Below are 18,258 nucleotides of genomic sequence, written 5' to 3' on the forward strand. Positions count from 1 at the left end.
TGCTTACTCATCAGGATGTTGTTATTGCTGAATTTTTGTGCTATTTTGAGCATCTATTAGGTGGTGAAAGGCACGAAAGGGTGCTAAACTTAGCACATTTGAGGCCGTGGGCAAAGCACGTATTAACGGAGGAAGAAGGGGCGATGCTTACGGTGCAGACCACTAGAGATGAAGTTAAGGAGGCATTCTTTGACATCAAAGAGGATAAGGCACCGAGTACTGATGGATTCTCTGCAGGGTTTTATAAAGCTGCATGGTCGGTAGTAGGGCATGAGGTACGAACGCAACATTGGAATTCTTTCAAAAGGGGAGGATATTGAAGCAGATAAACTCAACGGTTATCTTCTTGATTCCCAAGGTACACAATCCCTTATCTGTTGGTGATTTTCGACCTATAACTTGTTGTAACTAGTGAAGCGACTTAGATTGGTGCTCGATAAATTAACTAGTCCTATACAAAATGCCTTTGTTCTGGGGCGCAGTATTGGCGACAACATATTAATTGCACAGGAACTATTGTCGGGATATAATCAGCAACGCACTCCACCTAGGTGTGTGTTGAAGGTTGATTTGAGGAAGGTCTATGATATGGTGGAGTGGTACTTCCTTTTGACAACGCTGGAGCTTTTCAACTTCCCAGGATATTTATTGGATGGATACGGGAATGTGTTACGACCACCTCCTTCTCAATTGCACTTAACGGGGGGATCTATGGTTTCTATATGGGGGCTCGTGGACTTCGACAAAAGGATCCCATGCCCCCTTACTTGTTTGTGTTGGTGATGGAAATCCTTGGGCTGATACTCCAACAGCGTATGAGACTGACGGTGACTTCCTTTATCATCGGCGCTGTTGAGAAGCAGGGTTAGTACAGCTCTCGTTTGTGGATGATTTGCTGCTGTCTTGCCGAGCTGATGAGGGCTCCATTCGGCTGCTTAAGGAGGGATTGGAGTCTTTTGCTACATTATCTGGTTTACATACTAATGTAGCAAAAAGTCAGATTATACTCTCAAAATTGGCACAGCCTGTTAAAGACAGGATTCTTGGATTTCAGGAGTGGTCTCTTCCAATCACGTACCTTGGATTGCTCTTATATCTTCGAGGCTCACTATCTCTGATTGCAAGCCTTTATTATTGAAGATATATAAGCGATTACATGGTTGGAATGGAGTCTAGTTGTCATTTACAGTAAGGATTCAACTTATCAAATTAGTCGTTATGGCACTTCAGATCTATTGGGCGATGGAATTTATTTGCCTAAAGGGATTCTTAAGGAAATAGAGAAGAGGTGCCAGGGCTTTCTTTGGAAAGGTACCTTGACCACGGGTTATCCCAAAATTGCCTGGAATCAGGTATGTCGACCGACATCAGAAGGGGGTCAAGGACTTATGGATATCACGACACTAAATCGTACACTTATAAGTCGACATATTTGGAGGGTTGCTAATAAAACACCCGGATCTATTTGGTTTTTATGGATACGATGCGATTACGGGGCAAATCTATCTGGACGATAGACCCTATAGTAGGCGCATGGACCCCTTCAAAATACCATAGAACTCATTTATTCTTTGGTTAGCACTGCATGAATGACTCTACCCTGGATCGTCCGTGGCTATTACATATTCCGAGGGAGTGCATCCTCTGCACTAGAGGTACGTTAGAGACACATCAGCATCTATTCTTTACTTGCCCATATGCCAGGCAATGTATACGAATAGTACACAATGAGGTACGATTTCCATGGACGAACAGAGGATCGGGTATTGATGCACTAATTGTTGTATGACTGTGGCGGGGGAAGCATGTAGTTAATGCAGCATATCGGCATCTTTTGGCATCCCTGGTTTACCACATCTGGCAGGAGCGGAACCGAAGGAGATATCAACAAATGGAGCGGGATGCATCAACCTTTACCCGAATGATTTTGGATGAACTTAGACTACGCATTTTGAGTGCTAAACTTCCTTATAGAATTAGTGCGATTGCATTGTATAGATTATGGCAAATTTCATGGCACACTCCATCGGCCATATGATTGTATAGCTTGTACATTTTATACTTAATGAAATTTACCTTTACCGAAAAAAAAGCTTATTTTACAAATAAAATACATGATGGTATTTATAGATCATCAAAATTATGATTACAAAATACACCGTAACTATTATAATTACAAACCATCATGGGAGGATACAAAAGGGTATAGTATAATGAATATTAAAAAGGAATATCAAGCGGTGTATGCATTTGTATATACATGTATATATAATACCCCCTTAAATGCATACGTCTTATCATATACATCCTGCCTTGTTTAAAAATCTTGCCTGAGAAAACCTAATGGGTTAAAAACCAAAGCTAAGAAAAAGAGTATAGTTATATAATCTATACCTCAATTTAAGCAGATGTCTTTAAGTTGTTGCATACTAAGGGCTGGTTTGGTTGTGTTTTCAATTGGATTTTTCCCACTTTTCCCTGTTTGAGAATGTGGGAATTTGTTTGTTTTGTACCTTTTTTAGTGAGAATGCATTTCCAATTCAATTCTCAATTTCAAATTTAATAGGTCAAATAGGCTTGTCATAGTTGTCTTTTCTTGTCAGCCACTATTTGTTTCTTTCCCATCAATTAAAATTGCTCTCCTCCTCCTTCCTCTTTGTAGCACCCCCTATTCGCTACATCTAATTATCACTGTTTCATCCTTTCTTTAATCAGAACTCATTCTATAAGTAATTCGCTTTCAACCAGTAAAATAAATTCTAATTTATCAATATAATATTATATATCACAAAAGGCATTAGATACCACCAAAAGTTCATATTTACCCTCACTACATGTTCTCGTGTTCATAACCTCAAGAAAATCATACCACAACTTTAAACATAAATCCCGATAAAAGACCAGAATATTTACAACCCAACAATCAAAAACTTTGGCTTCAGAAGTCACGGCTGACCCACCTAATAAAGACAACGGCACCGCTCAAAGTCAATGTGGCTAGTCAGTGTGACCTATCTCCTGAAAAGTACGTGGCAAGGAATGAGCTGCCTACTCAATAAGTATAGCTGATCAGTTTATATATACATACAGGCAACAATTTCACGTACATGCAGTCACATCGACTAACAGTCATTGTCAATAGCAACAACAAATATAAGCAGTCATACCTAATCACAATTATAAATCAATCTATGACACAATATTCAACATTATCGTTTATTAGCTAAGGGCCCCACTCACTCTAATTGGTATACATCAGTCAATGGTTTCGCCGGCCATCATCATATCATATACAGCACAGGATACCCGTTGTGTGATATCCCCACACTCTTTTACTTCAGCTGTGTAGCAATATAGCACAGGACATCACAACAAACATGGTACCCCCACACCACCCCAGTGTGTAGCTAACAAGCACAGGATATTCCCTGCTGCCCCGGAATACCCCGGTACCCTACGCGCCATGGTACCTAGCTTAATTCACATATTTTTCATATCTCAATATCAATCACATTATCATCAATCATATTTTCATAAACCATTGACTGTGTTTCCAACTAGGTAAGCATCATCTTTTATTTCCATTCACAATCGTCATTCTATTCTTTATAATAATCACTTTCTCAATAACAACTCCCAATTTGATTTCATCAACAATCAATTATATGATTATCGCATAATCATATCCCGCATATCTCTACATTACCATCACATACCACATAGTAACAATTTCATCAATATTCAAATAATCCACAACTAATTATATAAACAATCAATATACGAAAGCCACGTATAATAATATAAAGCCAAGTCCATGATCGCATCCAAGAAACCAATATATATAATATATACAATACTACACACACACACATATATATATATAAATCCAATTAGCTATACTTACCTTAATCCCAAAATACTTCGATTCACGAGGGACTGCTCAACCCTCTACTTTGTCGTCACGTCCTATAACAAAATGTTATACGTATAATCAACATATATATAGAATATCATAAACTCTAAATAACCTATTATATAATGTTCGTACATTTCTATCAATCTTTTAATATTCAATTTATATTAAAGTCCAACCCCCTGTTCCATTTCTTTCAAATAACTGCCTTTTCTAAGCTCCTCAAATATATATTTAATTTATCAATAAATTCATAAGAATTCATTTAATCAAACCCCTTATACATCCATAACTATCATTTTTAATAACATTCGTAAATTATATTACCATTGAAACCTCATTTTCCTCTTTAATAACATAATATTTCTAAAATATAACTTCCGAAGTATTTTTACGAATTTTCTGTCAATTTACCGTTGCTATACAATTTAATTAAGCAATAATACATAGAATTACATATTTGGTTAATCATTCCGATGGAATTGTGTAAATTAGCTATAGTAATAATTAAATCTAACAAATCTAATATTTTAATTACCCAACTATATCATTTTTATAGCAATTGTGATATTTAATTTGACACTAATATAAATAGCCAAAATCATAAAATACTCCGATTAAATAGTTCACCGCTCAATATAATCAACATTTAATAAACGGACTAATTAAATAATATAATTATATAAATTAATAGAAATTAAATTACAATTTTCGTACCTCTGTTTTTCCGAAATGTGTGTGTGCGTCGCTGTGTGTGTGTGTATGAATGTGTGTGTGTGAGTTTGTATTATGTGTGTGTGTGCATATTAATATGGAAGAGAGGCCCACCGCCTCATTCATTCTACACTCTCTCTCTCTCCCCTCAATTCTACTATATATTATTTATATATATAATATTATTATTTTATATATTTAATTAAACTTTTCTCAAAATACCCATTACGTCCTTTCTAATTTTCTAATTAATATAATTTGCTTTCAAATATTATTACGAACTCCAATTTAATCCGTTCAAGTTTTATTATATCCCAAATTCAATCTATAATTTTATTTACTAATTACATCTAAATTTCTAATAATTACCAATTAGTCTCCCAACTACATACAAAATTCTACGGACGTCACAATTCTCCCCTCCTAATGAAAATTTCGTCCCCGAAATTTAAGTAACTTACCCGCTCAATGGAATAAATAGGGATATTTCTCTTTCATATGCTCCTCAACCTCCCAAGTCGCCTCCCTCGGAGAATGATGACTCCATCTTACCTTTACCATCGGTATATCTTTATTTCTTAATTTCCTTACATTTCTATCCAAGATCTATGCAGGCTCCTCCACATATATTAACTCCTCAGAAATCTCTATCTCCGGCTCATGAATAATGTGACTAGGATCAGACCGGTATCGTCGCAGCATCGAAACATGAAAAACATCATGTATTTGTGACAACTCCGCCGGTAATGCCAGTCGATACGCCAGTGGTCCGATTCTTTCGATAATTTCATACGGCCCAATGTATCTCGGACTCAGCTTTCCTTGCCTGCCAAACCTCAGAATTCCCCTCCAAGGAGATATTTTCAGGAAAACCTTATCACCTACTTCGTACTCCATCTCTCTTCGGTGTTGATCAACATAACTTTTTTGTCGATCTTGTGCTGCCTTCAAACACTTCTTAACTACCTGTACCTTTTCCACTATTTCCTGCACCAGTTCAGGACCTTCTAGCTGTCTTAATCCTTCTATATCCCAACAAATCGGACTACGACACCTTCTTCCATATAAAGCTTCATATGGAGCCATACCGATACTAGAGTGGAAACTGTTATTATATGCAAACTCCATTAGAGGTAGATGATCATCCCAGTTGCCCTTAAACTCCATTGTACAAGCTCTCATCATATCTTCTAGGATTTGTATCATTCTTTCTGATTGGCCATCTGTTTGAGGATGGAATGCGGTACTGAAATGTAACTTTATGCCCAATGCCCTTTGTAAACTTTCCCAAAAGCGTGACGTAAATCGGGGATCTCTGTCTGACACAATTGATATAGGGACTCCATGTAATCTCACTATCTCAGAAAGGTATAATCCAGCTAACTTATCCAGAGAATCAGTTACTCGTACCGGCAAGAAATGAGCAGATTTTGTCAATCTATCCACAATTACCCAAATAGCGTCGTGCTTTCTGAATGTTCGTGGCAACCCCACGACAAAATCCATAGTGATCTTCTCCCACTTCCATTCTGGTATTGATAGAGGTCGCAGTTTACCTGCTGGTGCCTGATGTTCTGCCTTGCTGACATGTCATACATTTAGCCACAAATTCAGCCACATCCTTCTTCATTGTCTGCCACCAGTAATAGGGTCTTAAATTTCGATACATTTTTGTAGTACCAGGGTGCATCGCATATGGTGAATTGTGAGCTTCCTGCAAAATTGCTTCGCGTAACCCATCTGTATCAGGCACACAAACTCGTCCCCCATTCACTAGTACTCCATCACCTCTTATTGAAAAATTTGTTTTCTTACCAAGTCTTATTCTTTCCAACATTCGTAATAAGAAAGCGTCTCGAGTCTGTGCTTCTTTGATCTGATCCACAAAGTCTGGTTTAATTTGCAAGGCTGCCAATAAACCCGCTACCTGATCAACCTCTAGTTTCGTATTCATAGACCTCATCTCCAGTAGCAATGTCTGATTGTGACTCCCCAGATTGGCTAATGTACTTGAACTCTTTCTACTCAAAGCATCTGCTATCACGTTCGCTTTCCCTGGATGGAAGTCAATAGTGCAGTCATAATCCTTCAGCAATTCTATCCATCTTCTCTGTCTCAAATTCAATTCCTTCTGTGTCAAGATATATTTCAAACTTTTATGGTCAGTAAGGATCTGAAATTTTTCTCCGTACAAGTAATGTCTCCAGATCTTCAGTGCATGCACAATCGCGGCTAACTCCAAGTCATGTGTAGGATAATTTAATTCATGGTTCTTTAATTGACGGGACGCATAAGCAATTACCTTTCCGTTTTGCATCAACACACATCCCAAACCCCGTTTAGAAGCATCTGTATACACTATATATCCACCGCTACCAGATGGCAAAACCAAAATCGGATTGGAGGTCAGTCTCTTCTTTAACTCATCAAAACTTTGTTGACACTGTTCCGTCCACTTAAATTCTACCCCCTTTCTTAGCAACTTGGTTAGAGGACCGGCAATTATAGAGAAACCCTCAACAAATCTCCTGTAATATCCAGCCAACCCTAAGAAGCTTCGGACTTCAGTGGCATTCTTTGGCACTCTCCACTCCATAATAGCTTTTACTTTTGAAGGATCAGGCATAACCCCATCACCAGATACTACATGCCCAAGGAAAAGCACCTGATTTACCCAAAATTCACATTTGCTTAACTTAGCATATAATTCCTTCTCTTTCAAAATCTGCAACAACATCCTCAGATGTTGTTCATGTTCTCCCCTATTCCTCGAGTATATCAAAATGTCATCTATAAACACAATAACAAAGTGATCCAGATATTCTTGAAATGTACGATTCATTAATGCCATGAATGCCGCTGGTGCATTTGTTAACCCAAAAGGCATCACCAGAAACTCATAATGACCATAACGAGTACGGAAAGTTGTCTTCGGTATGTCATTCTCTGCAATCCTCAACTGCCAATACCCAGACCTCAAATCGATCTTTGAAAATATTGTAGCTCCCTTTAGCTGGTCTAGCAGGTCATCAATCCTCGGCAATGGATATTTATTCTTCACTGTTACTCTGTTTAATTGCCGGTAGTCGACGCATAACCTCATGCTCCCATCTTTCTTCTTCACAAACAACACTGGTGCTCCCCACGGCGAAGTACTTGGCCTGATAAACCCTTTCCCCAATAATTCTTCAATTTGCTTTTTGAGCTCGTGTAATTCCACTGGAGCCATTCTGTACGGCGCAATAGAAATTGGAGCAACTCCTGGGAGAGTTTCTATGGCAAAATCCACTTCCCTATGCGGTGGCAATCCTGGTAAGTCATCAGGAAATACTTCAGGGAAGTCTCTCACTACCGGGATTTCTTCCAACGTGGGATTAACCTTTTCGGTATCTACCACATGGGCTAGATATGCTTCACAACCCTCTAACATCAATCGTCTTGCCTCCATAGCTGATATTACACAAATTGGTACTACTTGACGATCCCCCACCAATATTACTTTTGATTCGCTAGAACATTCGATCATTACTTCCTTTTTATAACAGTTGACTATTGCTTCTGGTGCATACTTGGCTAGTGCCGCAAAACGGAGTTCATATTCTGCCACTGTCTGATCATCCCCTTGCACTAAATTCAGAAACTCCATCCTCTTCTTGTCTCGGTACATCTTGGGTCTGTATTTGTCATCAAACTCTTTTTGAAACTCAGCCCAAGTTATTTCCCTTGGCTCATATCCCCTCTTTACAGACCTCCACCAAATCAAGGCATTACCCACGAACAAAGAAACAACATACTTAAGTCGGTTCTCTGGAGTGCAATCTACCAAATTCATCACATCTTCAACTTTTTCCCACCATCTTTCAGCAACCTCTGGGTCTAGTGTACCCTCAAATTCTATAGCCCCCATCTTTCTGATTCTTTCATAGTTACGATCAATGGTAGGAACTACTGGTGCTGGCACTGGAGTGGATGCGCGCGCCTGTGCAAGTAACTGCGCTTGTGCTTGTGCTTGGGCCTGAAAAGCCATTTGAAATATTTGTGCATACTCTGGTGATAATCCTGTCGCTGGAGCACCACCGGGAGGAATAGGAGCATCAACACCAACACCCTCTCGACCTACTTCTACCCCACCTGCACTTGCAGGTGCCACTGAGCCCTCTACGGACTCCGTTGACTCTTCTCTACTAACTACTGGGTCAGCACGTCTACCGTGAGAAGCCATCCTACATTAAACAATTCAATCATTAAAGAAATCTCACAATCATTACCCTAGAAACGTAGACCTGCTCTGATACCACCCAATGTAGCACCCCCTACTCGCTACATCTAATTATCACTGTTTCATCCTTTCTTTAATCAGAACTCATTCTATAAGTAATTCGCTTTCAACCAGTAAAATAAATTCTAATTTATCAATATAATATTATATATCACAAAAGGCATTAGATACCACCAAAAGTTCATATTTACCCTCACTACATGTTCTCGTGTTCATAACCTCAAGAAAATCATACCACAACTTTAAACATAAATCCCGATAAAAGACCAGAATATTTACAACCCAACAATCAAAAACTTTGGCTTCAGAAGTCACGGCTGACCCACCTAATAAAGACAACGGCACCGCTCAAAGTCAATGTGGCTAGTCAGTGTGACCTATCTCCTGAAAAGTACGTGGCAAGGAATGAGCTGCCTACTCAATAAGTATAGCTGATCAGTTTATATATACATACAGGCAACAATTTCACGTACATGCAGTCACATCGACTAACAGTCATTGTCAATAGCAACAACAAATATAAGCAGTCATACCTAATCACAATTATAAATCAATCTATGACACAATATTCAACATTATCGTTTATTAGCTAAGGGCCCCACTCACTCTAATTGGTATACATCAGTCAATGGTTTCGCCGGCCATCATCATATCATATACAGCACAGGATACCCGTTGTGTGATATCCCCACACTCTTTTACTTCAGCTGTGTAGCAATATAGCACAGGACATCACAACAAACATGGTACCCCCACACCACCCCAGTGTGTAGCTAACAAGCACAGGATATTCCCTGCTGCCCCGGAATACCCCGGTACCCTACGCGCCATGGTACCTAGCTTAATTCACATATTTTTCATATCTCAATATCAATCACATTATCATCAATCATATTTTCATAAACCATTGACTGTGTTTCCAACTAGGTAAGCATCATCTTTTATTTCCATTCACAATCGTCATTCTATTCTTTATAATAATCACTTTCTCAATAACAACTCCCAATTTGATTTCATCAACAATCAATTATATGATTATCGCATAATCATATCCCGCATATCTCTACATTACCATCACATACCACATAGTAACAATTTCATCAATATTCAAATAATCCACAACTAATTATATAAACAATCAATATACGAAAGCCACGTATAATAATATAAAGCCAAGTCCATGATCGCATCCAAGAAACCAATATATATAATATATACAATACTACACACACACACATATATATATATATAAATCCAATTAGCTATACTTACCTTAATCCCAAAATACTTCGATTCACGAGGGACTGCTCAACCCTCTACTTTGTCGTCACGTCCTATAACAAAATGTTATACGTATAATCAACATATATATAGAATATCATAAACTCTAAATAACCTATTATATAATGTTCGTACATTTCTATCAATCTTTTAATATTCAATTTATATTAAAGTCCAACCCCCTGTTCCATTTCTTTCAAATAACTACCTTTTCTAAGCTCCTCAAATATATATTTAATTTATCAATAAATTCATAAGAATTCATTTAATCAAACCCCTTATACATCCATAACTATCATTTTTAATAACATTCGTAAATTATATTACCATTGAAACCTCATTTTCCTCTTTAATAACATAATATTTCTAAAATATAACTTCCGAAGTATTTTTACGAATTTTCTGTCAATTTACCGTTGCTATACAATTTAATTAAGCAATAATACATAGAATTACATATTTGGTTAATCATTCCGATGGAATTGTGTAAATTAGCTATAGTAATAATTAAATCTAACAAATCTAATATTTTAATTACCCAACTATATCATTTTTATAGCAATTGTGATATTTAATTTGACACTAATATAAATAGCCAAAATCATAAAATACTCCGATTAAATAGTTCACCGCTCAATATAATCAACATTTAATAAACGGACTAATTAAATAATATAATTATATAAATAAACGGACTAATTAAATAATATAATTATATAAATTAATAGAAATTAAATTACAATTTTCGTACCTCTGTTTTTCCGAAATGTGTGTGTGCGTCGCTGTGTGTGTATGAATGTGTGTGTGAGAGTTTGTATTATGTGTGTGTGTGCATATTAATATGGAAGAGAGGCCCACCGCCTCATTCATTCTACACTCTCTCTCTCTCCCCTCAATTCTACTATATATTATTTATATATATAATATTATTATTTTATATATTTAATTAAACTTTTCTCAAAATACCCATTACGTCCTTTCTAATTTTCTAATTAATATAATTTGCTTTCAAATATTATTACGAACTCCAATTTAATCCGTTCAAGTTTTATTATATCCCAAATTCAATCTATAATTTTATTTACTAATTACATCTAAATTTCTAATAATTACCAATTAGTCTCCCAACTACATACAAAATTCTACGGACGTCACACTCTTCCCCTGAAACTCACCCACGGATCCATCCTTTTTTTACGACCGTCGAGTCGTGTGGTTCGAACAACGAAGTCATTTGCCGGAAGAGAAAGCGCGGCACTCGAACTAAGGTGAGCTCTGAACCGAGGTCCGTCTGTTTCTGTTGTTTTCTTCAGTGTAGAAAACACAAATATGAATCTGAAGTAGTGAAGAAGCTGATAGGAATTTTTCTTCTCTGCAAGTAGTGTTCAGCTGAAGCCGAAACTTGATGTAGCAGACTTGTAATTTATTTTTTTTTGGTAATTAAATGCAATTTGTTATACCATTTCGCCCCTTTTGTCATGATTATTTTTTGAATTAAGTAATACCAAAATCACATTTAGATAACAGTTTAAAATTATTCTCTGAAATAGACATTTTCGACCTGCTCATCACTTAATGAAGCTCATCTTAACTATAATTTTATTTTCATGAAAATCATTCACTTCATTGATTTTTAATACTTCACTAACTTTATGTTTTAATTCAATACTTGGTGGAATTCTTTATTAGTTTTGGAATTTAGCTTACAATTTACAGTTTTATAATCAATTATAAAATTTGAATCCAAACATCTTCATCACTTCTGCTAAAATCAACAATTGTTCTGAATCAATTCTTTCATAATCAATTGTTCTGCATTGCTTTGTCAAATCAGGATCTTTTTGTTGTTAATTTTCCAAAATATTTCGTATATTCTTTGCAAATATGTGCTTTCTGGTAGCTTGAGATTGTCAATCTGGACATCCTTCCGACATAGACCAATATCCCTTTTGGATTCTCCTACTGTTAGGTGATACTCATCAATTTTGTGGAAATAATTGCTTGGACTTCAGACATGTTTGCAATCACTTCAATTATGAACTCAAAGTTGTGGAATATCCAAATGGTTTCTCTTATCTATTGTTCAAGTTGTCTTTATTATACTTCAACCTTATATGCATGTGTGGCATTTGATATATGTTTTGCCCTTTATATCAAATTGCTTTTATCTATTTTCTTAGCTGGGTGGCTCTTCTTTTATCCTTGAAAAATATGAAGGCTAGCTATATAGGTGCACTCGATTAATGTGTGCAAATCATATCTGTTAAAAACCAATGTCATGGAGGATTGTAAGAAAATGGGATTTTCTGTAAGTAAAAACCTGAGAAGTTTGTGATTAAACGAAGTGTTTTTTTTTTTGGGAAAAAATAGGTACTTTAGCTTGGGTTTGTTGAATTTCTCATGCCATAGGGATGGGAGAACAAAATTAAGCTTTAAAATTATGTAATTGTCGCGCCATTACTAGGCGTAATATATATTCTCAAATTATATGAAGTTTATGTGTAATTAGATTGAATTTTTAAAAACAACGGTGTAATTATTCTAAAAAAAATTGTATCTCAACCTAATGTCACGATTATCATGTTGTCTCTTAACTTGATGTGTTTGAATAACAATTCCACAGTTTTATAGAATCATTCTCGTCTCAACAAATAGTAAACATCAAAATTAACTCATTAAGGATAAACAAAATTAAAGATACATATGTTATATGCTACTGAAATAATAATAATAATAATTAGATCGTTTACTTACTACCAATAATAAATAAAATAATTACAAATATTTATAGTAATGAATAATTAGAGTAAATTACAAATAGTTCTCAGATATTGTTTATACTTACAAATCTGATGTTATGAGTTATGATTAATACTTTAGATATTTTAATATACGTTGTGACTTTAACATGATAGATGAGTCGAAAAGGGAAGGAGGCATGTAATACGTCTTCAAATCCAAAGTCACGGGCTGACGATGCTTGGTGGGATATGCCACAGGTGTCTCTGCTCATTGAATTAATGTATGAGCATTACAAGAAAGGACACCTTCTCGCATCAACATTTAGTGAGCAAATTTGGCGTGAGATCGGGATTGAATTGTCCCAACGTAATAAAACACAATACACAGTTGCACAGCTTAAAGGTAAGGCTAACAGGCTTCGAATGCTTTGGCGTAAGTTTTACGATTTGGTGTACAAACGGACTGGTTTTGGTTGGGACCCAACAACGTGCACCGTGACTGCTTCTGAGGATCGTTGGGCTGAATGGATCGCGGTAATTGTATTACGTTTCTCCTATTATTTTGATAAATCTATTCATCATTTCTTGACATATTTCAATTAATTAAAGTGTGACTGATTATGCAGGTTAATCCGAGAGAGTCTGGCTTGAAAAAGAAGGGTCTTCCTCATTTCGATTTATGTACTGAGATGTTCTCATCTTCTGTGGCCACCAGTAGCCATGCCCGTTCCTCTGCCATGCCTCCTATCTCCAACAATGACAATGATGACGTTGATGTAAGCTATTCTGCAATGGATACTGGTAATCCACTCTCATCCGGGCCCGAGCAAATTCCAACAGCAACAAGAGGCCGGCAGCAAAAAGGGGGGCAAAGTGATCGGTTGAAGCGAGTTGATAAATGCATTGATGCCATAACGGCTTGCAGTGAAGCCAAAACTCAGAGGCTGGCAAATATTTCCAACGATAATATTGAAAACTGCATGACTGTGCTGTCTAAAATGGAGGGACTACCTCAGCATTTATTCTTTGCAGCGCAAGATCAGTTTGTGTTGAAGGTGAGGCGTCAAATGTTTCTTCTGATGAGTGATGAGGACAAGCGTGCTTGGGTTGAAACATTGAGAAAGTGAAAAAAAAATTTTATTATTATAGGGGTTGCATGAATGTGAAGACAATTTTTTTATATACTTGCATGATGTTAGTTGTAGTTGTTTTTCTTTACATCATTTTAAATATTACATGTATGTTGGTCATGGTAATTCATCATTTTACTGACGTCATTAATTTTGTCAGCTGCAAGATTTTAAAAAAATTAGGTATAATTATTGAACTAAAGTGAATATTAAATATATTTAGCTGGCTAAAAAAAATTTACAGTCATTTCTTTTGCAGCATTTTGTATTTATCAAAAATATTTTCATGTTCTTTATTGCTGCGCATACATCACATTAGTTAGAAGCCTTTTATTACTCATCTAAGTTTTCAAAATTTCACTATAAAAAAATGAAAACATATTATTACTATCCAATAAACTACAAATTGAAATTAGAGTAGAATGCTTTTAAAATCTTTCCAATTAAAATTGTCCAAGTAATTTTCGAAAATATATAAACTAAAACAATCTAGAATAATGGAGTAGTAAGTCTTGACAATTTTGACCAAAAATCCTATATATAATTAAAAATATTTTTTATTCATTTTACACACCTCGTTTGCTTATAATTTAATGAGAATCACAATTTTGTGTTACAATTATTATATTAAAAACAATTCAATTGATTATTCACTTTACTCACCTCATTTCCTTACAATAGATGTAATTGCATTTCACCAAACCCCCGTCCTTTAAAAGTCACCAACCCTCTTTGTGGAATTTTGTCACCAACCCACTTTGTTGTCATTTTTTTCACCAACCCCCACAATTGGCCAAGTATAAAAGAGTACTCTGGCTTGTGTCTAATGCATACTTGCATTAGATTACAAATATATCACCAAGCAATTTGAGCAGAAATAGATAGATGGATGAATCAAGCGGCAACAGTCGTTCTAATAGTTCTTCTGATATGTCCTCGGATGATGAAAACAACCTCAGGTTAATCCATGAATTGTGAAGCACTTCAATTTTGTGTTCGAAACAACCACAACATAATTCAATTATGCAAGGCTCTGATTGGCTGAGCGAGCTTCTGTGCTGGCACCCCGATCGAATCTACAATATGTTACGTATGAACAAAGATACATTCCAGAATTTATGCCTGTTCCTAAAAGTGAAAGGTGTTTTAATGGACTCGCAACGGACGCGTGTCTCTGTCATGGAATCAGTCGCCATTTTCTTATAAATCGTTGGTTTAAGCGAGCGCCAGAGAACGAGCTGCGAGCGGTTCCAGCACTCTTTGGAGACCATCTCCAGGCATATGAAAAGGGTTTTCGCGAGCTCTGAATCTTCTTGCACCGGAACTGATTTGTCCTCCAAATTTCAATCATATACATCTCAGAATCCTTAACAATACACACTTCTTTTCATATTTTAAGGTAATATATACTGCATTCATTTTTTCTTCGAAATTATTTTATTTCTTGATCGAAATTATTTTTATTTTTCACGAAAATTATTAATTTTTGACCGAAATTATTTATTAATTATCGAAATTATTTTATTTTTCACCAAAATTATTTTAAGGTAATATATATTGCATTTTCCTTCTGATAACGTTTGAAATTATTTGTTATTAGGATTGTGTCGGCGCAATTGACGGAACACTTATAGCAGCAAGTTTTTCGATGTCCAGGCAAAATGCATATTGTTCACATCAAGGTGATATATCACAAAATGTTATGGTTGTTTGTGATTTTGACTTGATGTTCACGTATGTCATGGCTGGATGGGAGGGTAGCGCAAATGATGCCCGTGTCTTCATGGACTGCCTAAATAATGATCTGAATTTTCCTTGGCCATCAAATGGTATTACATTTACATTAGTGCTTGTGGAACCGCTAATTTGACAGCCTTCATTGATAAATATCTCATGTTGTTTCAGGTAAATATTACTTAGTGGATTCCACTTATCCCAATGTTCCTGGATTCTTGGTGTCGTACCGTCAAGATCGTTATCATATCAACTCCTTTAGAGGTAACAACCGGCAAGCCCATTCACCAAAAGAGTTATTTAACCAGCGTTACTCACAGTTGCGTAATGTCATCGAGCGGGCGTTTGGTGTGCTAAAGAACAGATTCTCAATTCTGAAAGGACCTATGCCGCCATACAGCTTAGATCGTCAATGATATCTTGTCATCGCATATTGTGTTATCCACAACTTCATACGGAAATTTGGCATAGATGACCAATTTTTTTAACGTGGGGAACGGGGAGAGTTTGACGATCCTGATAATGAAGCAAACGATCAGTTTCGTCGTTTGCCTCAACAATTGCAACAAGATATTGATACACAAGCGGCATTCCGCGATGCAATGGCCGGCCATTTGTGGAATGATCGAGAGACCGGTAACGACAATACTGATTGAATTATTGTATTTGCGATTGCTTAAAATTGACAGTTCAAATGTTTTATTATACATCTATACATATATATATGTCTCCACCGGTATCTATCTATCTATATATCTATATACATATATATATATTAAATAAATAATAAAATATAATTTCGAAAGATATAAATAGCAATAATCAAAATATAATCAATATAAATGTAATCAATACGGTATAAAAATATAACGTATTGTTTGTATTAAATATATTTAATCCAAATGTCAATTGCATTATTATAAAACCTGAATTTTATATAAGTTAATAGACATCAAATCAAATGTCAAATGACTTTGCTTGTGGAAGGAAGCAATGAGTTGTCCAAGAAATTTGCAGCAAATTAACTCATCACTTTTTTATATATAATGAATACAGTGCAGAATAATGAAAAATAAGGCAAATGTTGTTTGTATTAAAATATATAAATATAAAAATGATATTGATTATTACAAAAATTTTGATTTTATATAAATGAAAATAAGTAATAAGGCAAATGTTATTTGTATTAAAATATATAAATGTAAAAATGATATTCATTATTACAAAAATTTTAATTTTATATAAATTAAATACACTTCAAATCAAATGTCAATTGGTTGTGGAAGTAAATGAGTTCTCCAAAAAATTTGCAGCAAAGTGGTTAACTCATTAATGATGTATTTTGCATTAATTTTTATTAAATATACATAACTTTTTATATATAATGAATACGGTGCAGAATAATGAAAAATAAGGCAAATGTTGTTTGTATTAAAATATATAAATATAAAAATGATATTGATTATTACAAAAATTTTAATTTCATACAAATGCAAATAAGTAATAAGGCAAATGTTATTTGTATTAAAATATATAAATGTAAAATGATATTCATTATTACAATAAATTGTAATTTTATATAAATTAAATACACATCAAATCAAATGTCAATTGCTTGTGGAAGGAAGCAATGAGTTCTCCAAGAAATTTGTAGCAAAGTGGTTAACTCATTAATGATGTATTTTGCATCAATTTTTATTAAATATACATAACTTTTTATATATAATGAATACGGTGCAAAAATATGAAAAATAAGCCAAATGTTGTTTGTATTAGAATATATAAATGTAAAAATGATATTCATTATTACAACAAATTGTAATTTTATATAAATTAAATACACATCAAATCAAATGTCAATTGCTTGTGGAAGGAAGCAATGAGTTCTCCAAAAAATTTGCAGCAAATTGTTTTTGTAATGATGTATTTTGCATCAAATTTTACTAGTATGTCCCTATTTCTTAGTGCAATTCCCATGCAACCTTCCAATTTAACACTTTGCCTATATAATCACATTAAATTTTATTCATGCACCATTTGAAACTACCTTCTTCGGCTATAATCATAGCAAACTTTATCTACTGCTTTGAGCAAAATTTTTCTTCTTCTTCATAAAATCGTAAACATGGTGGTATCCGGTTATATATTTCAAGATGTCATTTTTTATTGTGAATGGTGGACAAGGGAGATGGAGGACGTATTCGTCCAATCTTTCATATACTGCAAATGGCTCGGTATATGGCGCCCAAACCACCACAACATGCAAGCCATCCATTCCGCCCTATTCGACGTGAATAGGAATTTCCACACGCGAATAAGTTACATTTGGGCGTATACAAGGGTCGACCAACTGCGAGATCGCTTTTATACGTTTCAATGGGTGGGAAATCACCCGAGCGTTACATGGAACTACGATGAAAGGAGACTAACGCGGACGACCAAGTGTGGAATGCTATTGCCCGGGTA

The 18,258-nt window shown here is 35.3% G+C and overlaps 1 protein-coding gene and 2 long non-coding RNA genes across 3 annotated transcripts; 1 reads left to right on the forward strand and 2 right to left on the reverse strand.

The window, feature by feature from the left end:
• Positions 1–2,753: 2,753 nt before the first annotated feature.
• Positions 2,754–4,674, reverse strand: LOC148787474 (uncharacterized). Its single transcript, XR_016066469.1, has 3 exons — positions 4,631–4,674; positions 3,905–3,966; positions 2,754–3,018 (listed from the first exon to the last, which is right to left on the reverse strand). It is a non-coding gene; the product is annotated as an uncharacterized LOC148787474 (long non-coding RNA).
• A 4,351-nt stretch (positions 4,675–9,025) lies between these two features.
• LOC148787475 (uncharacterized) lies at positions 9,026–11,013 on the reverse strand. The gene is made up of 3 exons (XR_016066485.1): positions 10,939–11,013; positions 10,179–10,240; positions 9,026–9,290 (listed from the first exon to the last, which is right to left on the reverse strand). It is a non-coding gene; the product is annotated as an uncharacterized LOC148787475 (long non-coding RNA).
• Positions 11,014–13,102: 2,089 nt separating this feature from the next.
• LOC105162225 (uncharacterized) lies at positions 13,103–16,208 on the forward strand. The gene is made up of 4 exons (XM_020693912.2): positions 13,103–13,462; positions 13,555–13,983; positions 15,659–15,887; positions 15,964–16,208. Exons 1-4 carry the CDS (start codon positions 13,103–13,105, stop codon positions 16,206–16,208), a joined length of 1,263 nt encoding a protein of 420 aa, XP_020549571.2.
• The last annotated feature ends 2,050 nt before the right edge of the window (positions 16,209–18,258 follow it).

This window comes from Sesamum indicum, linkage group LG7 (assembly GCF_026168435.1).
Source record: "Sesamum indicum cultivar Baizhima isolate 11 linkage group LG7, ASM2616843v1, whole genome shotgun sequence".
Lineage (NCBI taxonomy): Eukaryota > Viridiplantae > Streptophyta > Magnoliopsida > Lamiales > Pedaliaceae > Sesamum > Sesamum indicum.

Bases quoted from the DNA above. Each gene is read 5' to 3' on its own strand.
- LOC105162225 (XM_020693912.2), top strand. From the start codon at position 13,103: ATGAGTCGAAAAGGGAAGGAGGCATGTAATACGTCTTCAAATCCAAAG. The intron at 13,463-13,554 runs GTAATTGTATTA...CTGATTATGCAG, and splicing joins GTTGGGCTGAATGGATCGCG to GTTAATCCGAGAGAGTCTGG. The intron at 15,888-15,963 runs GTATTACATTTA...ATGTTGTTTCAG, and splicing joins TTTTCCTTGGCCATCAAATG to GTAAATATTACTTAGTGGAT.